The sequence below is a fragment of the Setaria italica genome, chromosome III, assembly GCF_000263155.2.
Source record: "Setaria italica strain Yugu1 chromosome III, Setaria_italica_v2.0, whole genome shotgun sequence".
NCBI lineage: Eukaryota > Viridiplantae > Streptophyta > Magnoliopsida > Poales > Poaceae > Setaria > Setaria italica.
In genome coordinates this window covers 19,013,528-19,026,642 of record NC_028452.1, presented here as the reverse complement: position 1 = coordinate 19,026,642, position 13,115 = coordinate 19,013,528, and the positions used below count along the sequence as shown (strand labels likewise).

The 13,115-nt window shown below is 38.7% G+C and overlaps 2 protein-coding genes across 2 annotated transcripts; one reads left to right on the top strand and one right to left on the bottom strand.

The window, feature by feature from the left end:
- Positions 1 to 1,436: 1,436 nt before the first annotated feature.
- Positions 1,437 to 2,369, top strand: LOC101756874. Its single transcript, XM_022824848.1, has 3 exons — positions 1,437 to 1,595; positions 1,724 to 1,881; positions 1,967 to 2,369. Exons 1-3 carry the CDS (start codon positions 1,479 to 1,481, stop codon positions 2,238 to 2,240), a joined length of 549 nt encoding a protein of 182 aa, XP_022680583.1. The 5' UTR covers positions 1,437 to 1,478; the 3' UTR covers positions 2,241 to 2,369.
- A 510-nt stretch (positions 2,370 to 2,879) lies between these two features.
- On the bottom strand, positions 2,880 to 13,115 carry LOC101763630 (phosphoinositide phosphatase SAC7). The gene is made up of 18 exons (XM_004961908.2): positions 12,753 to 13,115; positions 12,580 to 12,671; positions 12,295 to 12,352; positions 10,862 to 10,918; positions 10,742 to 10,775; positions 10,544 to 10,624; positions 10,318 to 10,424; positions 9,894 to 9,980; positions 9,667 to 9,744; positions 9,161 to 9,231; positions 8,990 to 9,088; positions 8,396 to 8,495; positions 7,721 to 7,829; positions 7,564 to 7,636; positions 6,977 to 7,070; positions 5,988 to 6,080; positions 4,272 to 4,338; positions 2,880 to 3,828 (listed from the first exon to the last, which is right to left on the bottom strand). The coding sequence occupies exons 1-18, from the start codon at positions 13,113 to 13,115 to the stop codon at positions 3,698 to 3,700; spliced, it is 1,794 nt and encodes a 597-aa protein (XP_004961965.1). The 3' UTR covers positions 2,880 to 3,697.

Below are 13,115 nucleotides of genomic sequence, written 5' to 3'. Positions count from 1 at the left end.
TGCTTCGTCGCGCGCTAATTAGCACTGCCCAATTATTATATGATGCCGCTTCAAAACTGCGATGCTGCTTCGTCGAGATGGGATTCAGCTTCAAGCTTCAAGTTTGTCATCTTTCCGAGCCATTTAGCTCGACAAGTTGATGAGTGGCTGCTCCAGCCGGAGATGACGAAGATGGCTAGGAGAACCTAAGAAGGGCATATTTGTAATTTTTATTTTCTTCGAGGGCTCTATTGTAAGGAGTCGGATGTACCGGGTCCTTTGGCATATCAATAAAATCCAGCCCTATTTCTAAAAAAAAAGGAATATTAACTTCCTTTTATAAGTAAATTTTGATTAGATTTCATATGTATACGCTTTGATTATACAAGACAAAAACAAGAAATGACATAGTGCATCCAAAAAAATTTGGGTTATGGGTCATTTTAACCTACATTTGCCTCCTACAACAAAATGCTCTCTTCAGAGAGAAGCAATCGATGCTTCAATGATATGAAATTTATCTTCTTCTAATTGAGTCGCACAATCTGATTAGTCCGTGCTCCATTTGTCATCAAGGAGGATGCATGGGAAGGTCGGTGAACCAGCGATGAAGGTCATGGTTGGTGCAATGACGAACCAGCAGCAGAATCGGTGCAATAGGAAAGTAAAAGTAAAGTCAACTACTAGTACATGAAAGTGTAGCGCGTATGTGCTGTAAATTACGTCTTGTATGAATTTAGACACTTTGGTCTAGTTGTTTATACTAATTTATGGTTAAGAGAAATTTGTTTTGCAATTACTGTGGTGCACGTCGTTCTAACATGCGAGCCACAGCTAGCCCTGCCTGTATAAATACAAGCTACTTGCCCACATGCATTACTCTTAGTTGTAATAACGTGGTCCTATGAGCACAGTTTTCAGTTACGTTTGATCTGGTCATTAACGTCTATCGTCAATGTCCAATGTCAACTCAGCTCGAACAATCATATACTAAGATTAAGCACCAGCCCATCTAAGCAGCAGATGTTTTGTTAACAACGTCGAGCAGCAGATGTGGTGCAGTGCAAAATGCCGTTCTCCGATGTACGGGGTTATTGCAACGCACCATACATATTGGTTATTAATTAATTACCTTATTGAACCGTCAAACAACCAACGACAGCCTTGTTTTAGTGTCCAACAATTGGTTATGCTTGTAAAGAAAGATGCATTATTTGTCTTATATTCATGCCAGCTCCCTCCTTATGGATTCATATCATGGAAGAACTCAAGAACATGACCAAAACATAGTGTTTGTTTACTAATTAGTCTTCCCATCCGTCTCGAGTCGCCACCTATGTCAGCATGTTTGGCCGAGCTGAGCTATATGCTCATATGGCGGCAAGTGTGCAACGCCTATATAAGCAGAACGACCTCGATGGGTATTGAGACGGAATAGCCACGTACGCCTCCCCAACATCTACAACTTATTTCTTCCTGAAGCAGACGGAGGGGAGAAGATGGCGGAGATAAAAATAAAAATGGACAAGACAGCGATCATCCTGTCCGCGATTGTCGGGTCTCTGGGATTGTTGAGTGCCATCTTGGGATTCGCGGCAGAGGGGGCAAACACTACTGTAAGCATTATACTGATCTATATATACCTTTTATGGCATGATCTTGTTGAGCTGTGGTGGCCGTGGCGTGGCTCTGTGTATGCATGCATACACGAGCGTCTTTGCTTACGAGTTCATCAACCCTGCAGAACCCGACGCCGGCGCTGGGGATCTGCGCCCTCGTCTTCCTGCTGATGGCCCAGATCACCGTCTCTGCGGTCAGTGGCTGCTGCGGCTGCTGCAAGTCCCGTGCAATTCCTTCCGAGACCAAGCGTGTCGTCGGCATCGTTTGCGCAGTCGGCTCCTGGTGAGTGATCAATCTACCGCTGATGACGATCGAAGATACCTGTGAGCACCACAGATGACAAGATGAGCAAACGTGTTGCATGCAGGATAGCGGCGGTGGCCGGGTGCGTGATGTTCGAGGAAAGCGCGGCCCTGAACTTCAGGGGCTACTACATTGGCGGACTCTACGCCGGCGGGGGCGTGCTTGCCCTCGCCGCCACGGCGCTCGGCATCGCCTCATACATCTTGCTGCGGGGTCAGCCGGCGGCGGCCGCAGCCAAAACGCCAGGGGAGCAGCCGGCGCCTGCCGGGATCGCAATGGGCCAGCCGCAGTTCCTGCCAAACATGCAGTCCCCTGCTCAAGGCCGGGGGCAGGTGTAGCTCCCGGCATCGTCGCCTTGTCATGTGTACTGATGTTGAGAGATGACGTGCCATGCATATATGCATGGTTTAGTGTTGAAAGCGAACTGATACCCCGCGTGAAACCAATGTCAGATTCTGTATTTGTTTGGTTGTTTTTGTACAATGTACGGAGTATTATTTATCGGTGCATGGATGGTCGTGTCTACTATATATTTTGTTTTCGAAAAGAATCCTGCATTGTGTACTATTTGGAGAATTGATCATGCTGTAGACATCTTTCATCGATCCGGTTTGATCTGTACCCCATTCCCCGCAAATTTACAGTTCTGAATACTCACTCTTATTTTCATATACTTATAGTTATATTGTATTTACTGTAAGGAACTTGCCACCTGACCTCATCAGTTTTGCCATCTAGTCCCATCCCTTAGTTTTGTGCATTTTAATATGCTTTGTAATGATGTTTTGTAGGGCATATATGATTTAGTATGTGTGCTTTTTACGTACACAAACGATACTTGCCACCTAGACCACCCGTACTTAAATTCCTCAGAAATCTGTCACGTGCACATTTCAGAATCAATAACCTATCTAAGTACTTATATAAACTTATGACATTCAAATGTTTTGTACTTATTGTCTATTGCATTCCACAAGTGTTAAAGAACGGAATGTTTCCATAGTAAAGAAAGGATGTTGCTTATCCATTAATTACAAAGAGTGTCAATCCATAAGATACTAAAAACTACATTGCCACCTGAAAAAGTTCTATACAACAGGGGGAAAATTCATCCCATGTGAATTTCCAGGTTGCCTACAAGAACAGATTTTAAAAACAAATGGGCATCTGACAATATAAGCCGCAGGAGTCTTGGTGCTCTGCATTAAGTAAATGTTAGGTAGTGTTTTGCCACTGGTCTCGTGGTTGCAGATGTATACCAGATAGCGCCTTTACACAGATCACACATGGTCTTCAGTTTTGTGCATCGACGGTGCAATCAGAATTTCCAGACGTTCTCTCCTACAAATCAACACCACCAAACAGTTTTCGCTGCAACATTACAACACCACAATGAGTTGTTCCTTCCAGAAGTCATTAGTTTTAACTGGTTCGCCACAATAAAATAAAGGCCGTAAAACATAAGCTAGCTAGTTCGAGTCAAGATACTATATTTGCTACGGTAAGAATGTCGGTGATGCTTTTTATGAATTATATGCATCAATTCTTTCCTTCCGTGAGGAAAGTATGGTAAGAACAACCATCATGAGAGGTTGAGCCAGATATATTAGTAGGTATAGTACTATGTGTACGAAAGCAAATTGTGCAGCAATGTGTAAAAGAATGTTAAGGGTTGAAACAAAATTGGGGAGGCCAGGTTCTTTACAAAAAGAATGAAATGAATAGAATCTTCAGAAAATTTGTGTCGTGACAAGTTGGCAAGCTCACTTGACGTGGAACGATCCCTCTGCACCGATCAATGGCGTGACTGGTAGAAACGGGGTCGATTGCAGAACATACGGCCATTGGTTCTTACATATCGTGATATGCCAATGCAAAGACCGGCCCACATAAGTGACAACACCAAGTGGCGAGCATCATTCCGTGCTGCAATGTTATAAAAGTAGTTAGGTGTCCAAATTTCCCAATGTGTAAATGTGTAATTATAGTTTTGTAAACATGTAATAGTTGATAAAAGACAATCTGCCTATTAATTCCTAGAAGCAGTAAAAGGTCTAAAGTATACTATAAACTAATCTAAAATTCAATTTTGTCAGTGACTTATATATGAACTTTTTATGCAGTTCCCCTTACTATCATCCGCTGAATATCAATTCCACAGTTGTTCTTATTAACTGTCTGTGAGACTTTGACGAAACTGCATTTTATTTATTTTATTTTCGAAGAAATTGTGTGGCAGAGAGAAAAGAAAAGTAACCTCAGGAGAAGGTTCATCATGGCACGTCAATATACAACATGAAACTATGGCTGGTTGATCATTATTTTTTTCAAAAAGAATAAAAATATCAATCTTTAGTCAGAAATCATACCTTGTCTTAGTGATATAATCATGAACGAAACAGCTACCAAAACCAATGCGAAAGCAAGACGGAATGACTGCAAAGCAAAAACGTAAGATTATTGTGCTGCAACGAAATTAACAATATGCCAAGTTCTAATATTTTTTTCTCTTAAAGTGTACCACGCAGAGAATATTGGAAACTAGTGTACATGGGTAACTGATAAGAATGTACCTTAGCTTCTAAAGAAGCATCCTACAAGAAAAGCCTTTATTATTAAGTACTCCCTCCATTCCAAAATGTCAATCCGTTTGGATGTAGATATTGAGCTGCTGGAATTGAATTGGCCACCAATATCAAATCAGCCTAGTTTTGCTATTGGGTTGCAATACCAAATCTGATGTTTGGATGTAGGTGGAATTGTTAGTTGGAATCTTATGAGGTGGTAAATCCAATTCATGTTTGGATGTATATAGCTTCGAATTGAATTGACTGCTTCTCCTCCATCTCCTCTCCACGCGACCTCCCGGTGGCAGCCGCGCTAGGACCGGGGACCCAACCTCCCACTCCTCCCCTTCGAGCAACCTGTGCTCGTGGCGCCCATGGCTCACGGTGGCACCCAGCACGCAGCTGCCGCTTTGCCTTTCGCAGCGGATGCACCCGCGGCACGCAAGGCAACTGTGCTTGTGGCCGGAGTTGAGGAAGAAGGCTCACCTGCAGCAAATCCAGCTCCGCCCCATCGGATTGAGGCTAGCCGGTAGCATCGAGCTCCGCCCTACGGAATGGAGGCTCGCCGACGGCGCATCGAGCTCCGCCCCTCCGGATTGAGGCTTGCCGGCGGCGCATCGAGCTCCGCCCCGGTCGGATTGAGGTTTCCTGACGGCAAATCGAGGGGAGGAAAGGGAGGGGAGGGCGGCTGCAGAGAGAGGGGGACGGAGGGAGGAGGGCGGTGGTGGCTGGCGTGGAGCAACGGCGGATGGTGTTCGACGGGTCGGAGACCAGCAACGCCCAGCGGTGACGATATTTTCTGCCCCGAGCCAATTCCTTCCAATACGGAGGGGCGAGCCTTGGTTTTGACAAAGTGGTGTTTTAGCTATGGTTGAATTCCATGGTATTGGTTCCAATATCAATTCTTAATTGCAGAAACATCCAAACAGCAGAATTGGTCAGGTCCAATGCCAATTCTCAATTCTTTGCTTCAATACCAACATCCTTAAAGAGGATTTGGTCTTGTCGCATGTCAAACTTCTATAACTTTGACAAAAATTACCTAAAAATATATTAACATCTACAATACCAAGTGAATGCACTATCAAGACATATTCAACTATGGATTTAATGAAACTAATTTGATATTACAGATATTGGTCCATTTTTCTATAAACTTGGTCAAAGTTAGATAACAGTGAGTTAGAAGAAACCTAAATCTCTTGCATTTCCAAAGAAACCTAAATCTCTTGCATTTTGGAACAGAGGGAGTAGCTAGACAATGAGAATATGATGTAAGTTGCCTAAATTGCTTAATTCATCTAAGAAAAGTTTATTACTTATTTCTTTTTCAATTGCAAGAACCTCACATGCTAGTTCCTTGTAATATTAATATTTTTACCAACATAATGCCAAAGAAATAATTATTTGAGAGGTAATAAGCATGGAGAACACTGAAAGAATTTACAATTAGGAAGTCATATTGTGGTGGTCTTATCTCGTAAAAGATTAATTTCAAGCAATGTCAATTGTACCCACCGCATAATTCTCCAGAAGTCCTGCTTTACTTGTAGGTGCCATGTCCCGACTAACAGAGGAGATGTAATGTCCTTGAAGAAGATCCATGGCATCCTGTATAAGAAAACAAGTATGGAATAAGGAATGGCTACACTTTTGACCTTTTTTAATCCTGATGAATACATGTTTTGGTCGAGGAAAGCTATATCATAAAATTAACGTATAGGTACCCCTTATAAAGATGCCCCCAGCTGCATGGGGTTTGCCATATCCTGTACATGGGAAAAGAAAAGGGTACAAAGACTGCAGTGTATCCGGTGGAAATAGTCAAACTTCTACAAATGTACAAATTTTATTTTGAGCCGTCCAATTGTTTTCCAACGGACAGGTCCAAATGTCCCCTTGAACCATAGAACATATATAATTCATTGTATTTCTCCTGAACCATGGGACCTTCATCCTGAAGTTCCAAGCCCAAGCTAAAAATATGATTCAAATCACGAGGTGGGGACACTAGCTGAGATTTAAGACCATTTAAGAGGCAGTCTCTAGGAACGATTGAAGTTGAACACGTAGAATGGCTCATTGCAGGTGAGAGATGAACGAGAAGGAAAGGGCAATTTTTGAATGAACTAGAGGGAGAAGAGGGAAGCGGGTGTTAAGGCTGGTGTGAGGGACTGCTAGTCAAGAAAGGTGAGAGGAAGACATTTTCTTTTCTTTTTGCAAAATGTATAGGTAGGGAAAGGCATAACATGCCAGTGGTACATGACCCAACAGTACCAAATCAAAATTTGCACATTTCCAGAATTTCCAGCCAATACCCCTACAACAGCTACCCTCATACAGACCCCTACAGGAAAATGGTTGTGTGCATAGCGTTTGCTACATATCCTGGAGAGCAGAAAATAAAATGGTACAATGACTCAAGTTTATGCCAACCCTACCCGTCGCATTGGGTACTATTTGTTTCCTGAACCAGTCATATGAATATACAAAAATAATCAAATTACCTGCTTAGTACCATCTACAAAATTGTTTAGGTAGTATCTAGCAAGTGCATTCCATAGATCATTTAAAATTCCCTGAGTAGTTCGTTTCCCGTACCTAATGGATAAGACAAATACAAAAAAAAAATATGTCAAGATGCATCAACATAATTTTCCAACAAAAGTAACCTTTGTGATTAGCTGAACATTTTTCCTACCGTACAGCACCCATTAATTTCACACATAGTAAATATATTGTTTCTTTGGATTGTTTTCAATCAAAGATAAAATAGCATCCGAGCAAATAGCCAGCTACTAAAAAGGTAGTGGGTTGCCGACAATGATGTGAAGGGTGCACAGAAGTAGAAATAGTAAATTACTTAAGCCAGGGTTAGTGTCAAGCGAAACCCCAAAAAAGTCAGTTCAATGCAAGATCCCCACATCCATACAGTTTCTTAGAAAAAATTAGGAACTGAGCTACTAAAAGACAAGACGTAGAAATAATTAATTGCTTCAATTTGTGGGAATGGCAAAGGGAGGAAGTAAGAATGGCAACAATTGCAATTCACTTGAGAAATGAGAAAATGTGGAATTAGTTCTCTAGAAGTTACCGAACGAAGTCTCCTTTCAGAGCAGGAGTCCCAGAATACTGAGTGCTTATTGCATCTCCATGATTGGCCCACACTGAAATGAAGCACTATTGTTCATGGACATGTGCAGCCGGAGTATTAATAGGAACCATGATTAATAACTAGACGTGATACTTACAAACTTTATAATTTGCATCAAAATCTAGAAAGTTACTGACTGTATCATTAGCACCAAAAACACCTATTCGTTGGAGCTGACTTTCCAGAAGTTTTCTCCCAATCATACTCTGTTATTCATTATAGCAACTATCAGAGTTTAGATAAATACAATATTAAAGTTAGATAATAATGGACCAACAGGAGAGGATATGTCAACATGAAAGTACAAATACTTTTAAATTGGTCTGGTTGATGTTGTGTGCATAGACATATTTGAGACAACTGTATCAATGTTGAGGCATGTAATGGCTGCATCGATAGCATGTTTTGCTCAAGCAGACAACCATAGGACAAATTATGTGGCTAAACCAAAACAAGTACATCACCATAGATCATGCTAGCTTTGAAGGTAAAAGAATTCATAAGCAGCCTATCATTTCGTGTTATTTAAAGTTGTACACTATTTTTTTTGTCAAGGCATCTAACCTATGTTATACTAGAAAAAGAAGACAGTGTAGACCTTCACATCTGACCAATGTAACTATCATTAGTTTGTTCAAAAAGGCGGAATCAATAATGATGCCATATAGAGAAATTTGTATCAACCAAAGTTCCTTACTGACAAAAATTGATGGTTGATAACCTAAAGTTCCTTTTGAAATAACATAAGAAATATGAACTTGTAAGTATATACCTGAGTTACATTAGTACGGTCTAAACAATCGACACAATTTGTTCTGACAGTGCCAGTTTGCTGCTCAGTTTTCTCGCCTTTATCACTCAAGAGGAAGTACCTATCCAGAAATATTGGTAAGACCATGCAAATAGAACAATATGACACTTTTATAACAAAGTTCGATAATCATCTGATTAATGATATATTTCAGATCCATAATTGACTCTCGCTACTCTTACAGGATAAACAAAACCATTGATGTATATAACAAAAGAGACATAATATTCCACTACCTTGACTGAATATCAAAACATAAGAACTGGTAAAGGAAGATTTGTTTGCTAAACTAAAGCACGGAATTGTGGATATTTTTATATTTAGTGAGATTGAAAAATCAAAAATACAATACCATATGTCAACCACACTCATTCTATCGCAAGCATGATGAACTGATGGTAAATATATAGCATCATCAACTGGCAGAAAAGTCAAAACGCAAGATACATATGCAACTGTAGAAATAAACACCAGAGGGAAGTGCAGTGGACTAAAAATAACACAAAAAGTACATGCTAAAAGTTGAAAATTAGTAAAGACATGTAAAGTACACACTTGTGCTTCTTGAGATAATCCTCAATTTGATCGTAGAGCTGAGAAAGACGCTCAAAGTGAATATGACCACATATTTTATGGAAATCAAAATGCACAAATCTGCAATGAGTGCATATAGTCCCGTTAGCATCTATAAACATCAAAAAAGGAAGTGACAGTGAGGGCAAGCACCTTATATCTTCACTAAGTATAGGTTCAATAGATTTTGCATATCTTTCATAGAGTCGACCTTCACCACCATGCTGAATATGATTTAGAAAGGTAAAAAAATTAATGTCACAAGGAAAGAATCAAGCCATCAACTATTTTTCATTAGGCTAACAAAGAAGCATATGCGAGCACAATTATTAACATGAGAAGGCAATCCATAAATGAATATTGATGACTCCTGGAATATGTAGTGTAAGCTGAAGGGGGTAACCTGTTGAATTTTGAGAAATGAAAATGCAGAACAAAATATGCAATGGGACTGTGGTAGTATGCAGAACAAATATGGCAGATTATTTCAATGAGTGATGGATTAGAAAAATATTTAATATGTTTAATGTACACTTTTAAAACCAAACACTATCATATAAAAAACCACAAATAAATAGGGCAAAAGCGTAACTGATGGGTGTTTTCTTTTTGCGAACGAAAACATAAGCTAGTTTGAAGTTCAACAGTTCAATACTTACTGTATTGACCAGATCAACAGCTACAACAGCCCCATGTTTCTTTTGTAAATCATGAAAGTGCCGCTCAAGTACACGAGCCTGCAGAACAGGTATAAGGAAAAAAATAGAATTAGAAAGATTTTATTGCCTTGCATTCTAATGCACTAAAGGTGAATGTTAGTTAGGCAAAATGTTATTGGAGAACAAGATTATTAAAATTGAAAGAAGCATTAAGCGAGAGATCTTACCGCCTCTTCTACTCTTACAACATCAAAACCTGGTTTATATGTCAGGTCAACAATTTGCTCCCAAAGAAAAGGCATCGAACCTCGAACCTTGAAAAAACAAACTATTTTTACTAAATTTTTTAGGAGAAAATTTAGATAATAATTTATTATGAAGACTGACAGAACACAAACAATTTAGCATAATAAAACCATATAAGAAGACAAACCATAAATTTAATAAGAAAATACTACAAAACATTTTATCTGAGTTGTTTGAGGAGACAAGATTATATAATTACTTATTATGAAGATTGACAGAACATGAACAATTTAGCATAACAAAACCATATAAAAAGACAAAAGGGCAAGGAGGCTTGTAAAGGCCCACTAATATAATAAGAAAATACTAGAAAACATTGATTTTAAGTTATGCAACGAGATGTACCTGCACATAGGATGCTGTAAATCCTTTTGATTGCACGATTTGCTCTGATTCTACAAAATTTGCAGCATAACCCTCTGGATCTGCTCCTCGCCTCCACATCCGAGTACCTTTAGCAAAGAAGATAGTCTAAGGAGCTAGAAAACAAGTCCGAATTGATCCAATATTGTAAAAATGAGAAGAAAGGAAACAGGTAATAAAACTTATTTTGATGCTTGGTAATTCTTACCTATCCTCCGTGTGCACCTTCGTGCAATAAGAGTCACATTTACCTTTTCTGACCGAACTTCTGCATGGATGCTTTGAAAACCTATTATTTAGTTAAGTTGTAGCAACCCAAATTGACATATAACCCGCATAGAAGTATAGAACAACTAAATTTTAAACTAGTAAGATATCAAAACTCGTTATAGTTAACCAAGGATACTTCCTTGTATAACTGGTAACAAGTACTGGTGCAGCTGTCAAGGGAGAAAAACTAAATCAGAACTAGTGGTACTTACATCCATTTAAACTAGAAATAAAGTAAATAGAATTCTAATCTCACTTTGTTCTCAATAAGACGTTCCAACAAGTAGCCATTCCATAGAAATCTTGGTTCTGCCTGAAAAAAGAAATGTTACATATTAATCTTGTACATCTTGTAAGAGTAATCAGGAAATCATTACATGTTCAAAGTATTGCATACTTAATACACCTTGATTCTTAACAGTATAGCTCAGCCTTAGATTGCCACTGATCAATATGATAACAATTTTAACTTAGACCTAAGAACATTTACTATCTGTCCTAGATTACTTTGGTTCAGTATATAAAGAACATTAGTAGCATGGTATTCTTAGGACTTAAGAGCTAAATTTCATTACGTGGAAACCTAAATGTGAATGTATTGATACTTAGTCGATCCGACCTAAAAAATAAGTCACCTAAGGAATTTTAGGACAGATTAACAAGAAGGTAAAATGACCTTGATTGCCCCTATGTATTATGCATATTTGGTGCTATTTGACTGTCGCATGCAAACATGAACATGCACACATGCAAAATTGAGTATAATGACTTATTTTTTAGACAAATTTTGAATCGCAGAATCAATTGTTTTTTGGAACGAAGGGAGTAAATGGTACTTCAAAACCAAAAATCTTTTAGTGGACAATGTAATAAAAAAAATAGTTATATATATATATATATGATATGATACAATTAAAAAACTCAACCATGCCCCTGTTAAGGGAGTACAAACCCTGGTTTAAGCCTAGGTATGTGAACTTTCTACTTGAGGCTCTACCAACCGAGCTACCACTTGGTTCTCACCTATACTATACCATATAGATGGTAAAATTGGTCATTTCCAAAACCAACCACTTAAAGATTTCATTTTTTGCTACTCTTCACTTAAGATGAGATAATTTTCAATCATTACTTAGTTGTAGCAGTATGCAACATGACAGCTCATTAAAACAAAAATCAACAAAAGAAATATCTTTTGTGTGTGCGCGCGCACGCTCAAATGTAGGTTTCATGCATTTGGTTCTTTCTGTTCAGATTTATTGGAGAGGTGCGCATGACCAGCTATTTAACATAGGAATCAGTCAAAATAAAATACTTCAGCAGCCCCCTAGCAAAGAACATAAGAACAGGATTTTTCCTTCCGTTTTTTTACTCCACATCAAGTGATGTTATTTATAAGAGTTGCATAATAGTTAATGCTGTTGTATGATATTCATTATTAATTTCTTCACATTGTTATCTTGATAAATATCGAAATCAATCGATCAAAACAAGTTGTATTTAGAATTTTGAATGAAATATGTAACTGCAGTAAGGTAAAAAATATAAATCGCAGCATGGAATCAAATGGAGAGGTAGACGATTCGAGGAAGAACTTTTCAAACTAAAATTGGTAGGGAAAAAAGAATGAAACTGTAATGCATCAGAATTAAGAAGACTCTAAGATTCCTTAGAACGGAAGCAGCAAACCTGTCTCCAAAGTGGAAGTGACTTGAATTCATCACCTAGTTCATGTAGCCTCTGCGAACTATAAAATAAGGGACAAAGATAACGACAGTGCAATTCAGTGACAAGAGAAGAAAATACAAAATGACCAACATTTGTACATCATACATTACGTAAATCAACAAATATCAATATTACCAGATTTGCTAGGCCATGCATATATTATTTGAAATATTCTCTAACACACAAGACTTATCAAAATGAATTTTAAAAGTTATTTTTCCTTCAAAACTAAAGTGTAATACTTACGTTACTGTTAAGTTGGAATCATAGGAGAAGTACAGGCCTATGGTCCTCTCTGCAGCATCCAGAAGTTCCAAAAATTCTGTGTCCATATTTTTCTGTTGATAGTTACTTGAATGATTAATATAATGCAATAGAGACAGAAACACTGTAATTGAAATAAATAAATATCATCATACCTGCTCAGCAGAAGCATTAATGGAATTATTGCAGCGCAGAACTCTTAGGCCTGTCACTTTAAAAACTGCATGTCCCAAGTAGGATCCAACACAATCACGGTCAGTGATCACTAGAAAATATGTCCCAACTTCAAGTTTGAGCACTCCTATGACACCAAACACTATTTGAACTTTTGGATTTGTAGAGGGACCACGCTGTGGCAACTCTTCCACTAGACTCATTGATCCATTGACCCGGCTAACTGACAAAAACAAGTCAGCAAGACCATCAACCGGTTCAAATACATATTGATCTGCAAACTCCCACAGCCTGAGTCTTGTGTGGAGTTTTGGTGAAGGACATGAGTTATTTGGCACATCCAT

Coding starts and splice junctions, on each gene's coding strand:
- LOC101756874 (XM_022824848.1), top strand. CDS start 1,479: ATGGCGGAGATAAAAATAAAAATGGACAAGACAGCGATCATCCTGTCC. Junction 1,596..1,723: donor CAGAGGGGGCAAACACTACT/GTAAGCATTATA, acceptor TCAACCCTGCAG/AACCCGACGCCGGCGCTGGG. Junction 1,882..1,966: donor GTTTGCGCAGTCGGCTCCTG/GTGAGTGATCAA, acceptor TGTTGCATGCAG/GATAGCGGCGGTGGCCGGGT.
- LOC101763630 (XM_004961908.2), bottom strand. CDS start 13,115: ATGGATGTGCCAAATAACTCATGTCCTTCACCAAAACTCCACACAAGA. Junction 8,496..8,989: donor GATTATCTCAAGAAGCACAA/GTGTGTACTTTA, acceptor ATTTCTGGATAG/GTACTTCCTCTTGAGTGATA. Junction 7,830..8,395: donor ACCGTACTAATGTAACTCAG/GTATATACTTAC, acceptor AATGAATAACAG/AGTATGATTGGGAGAAAACT.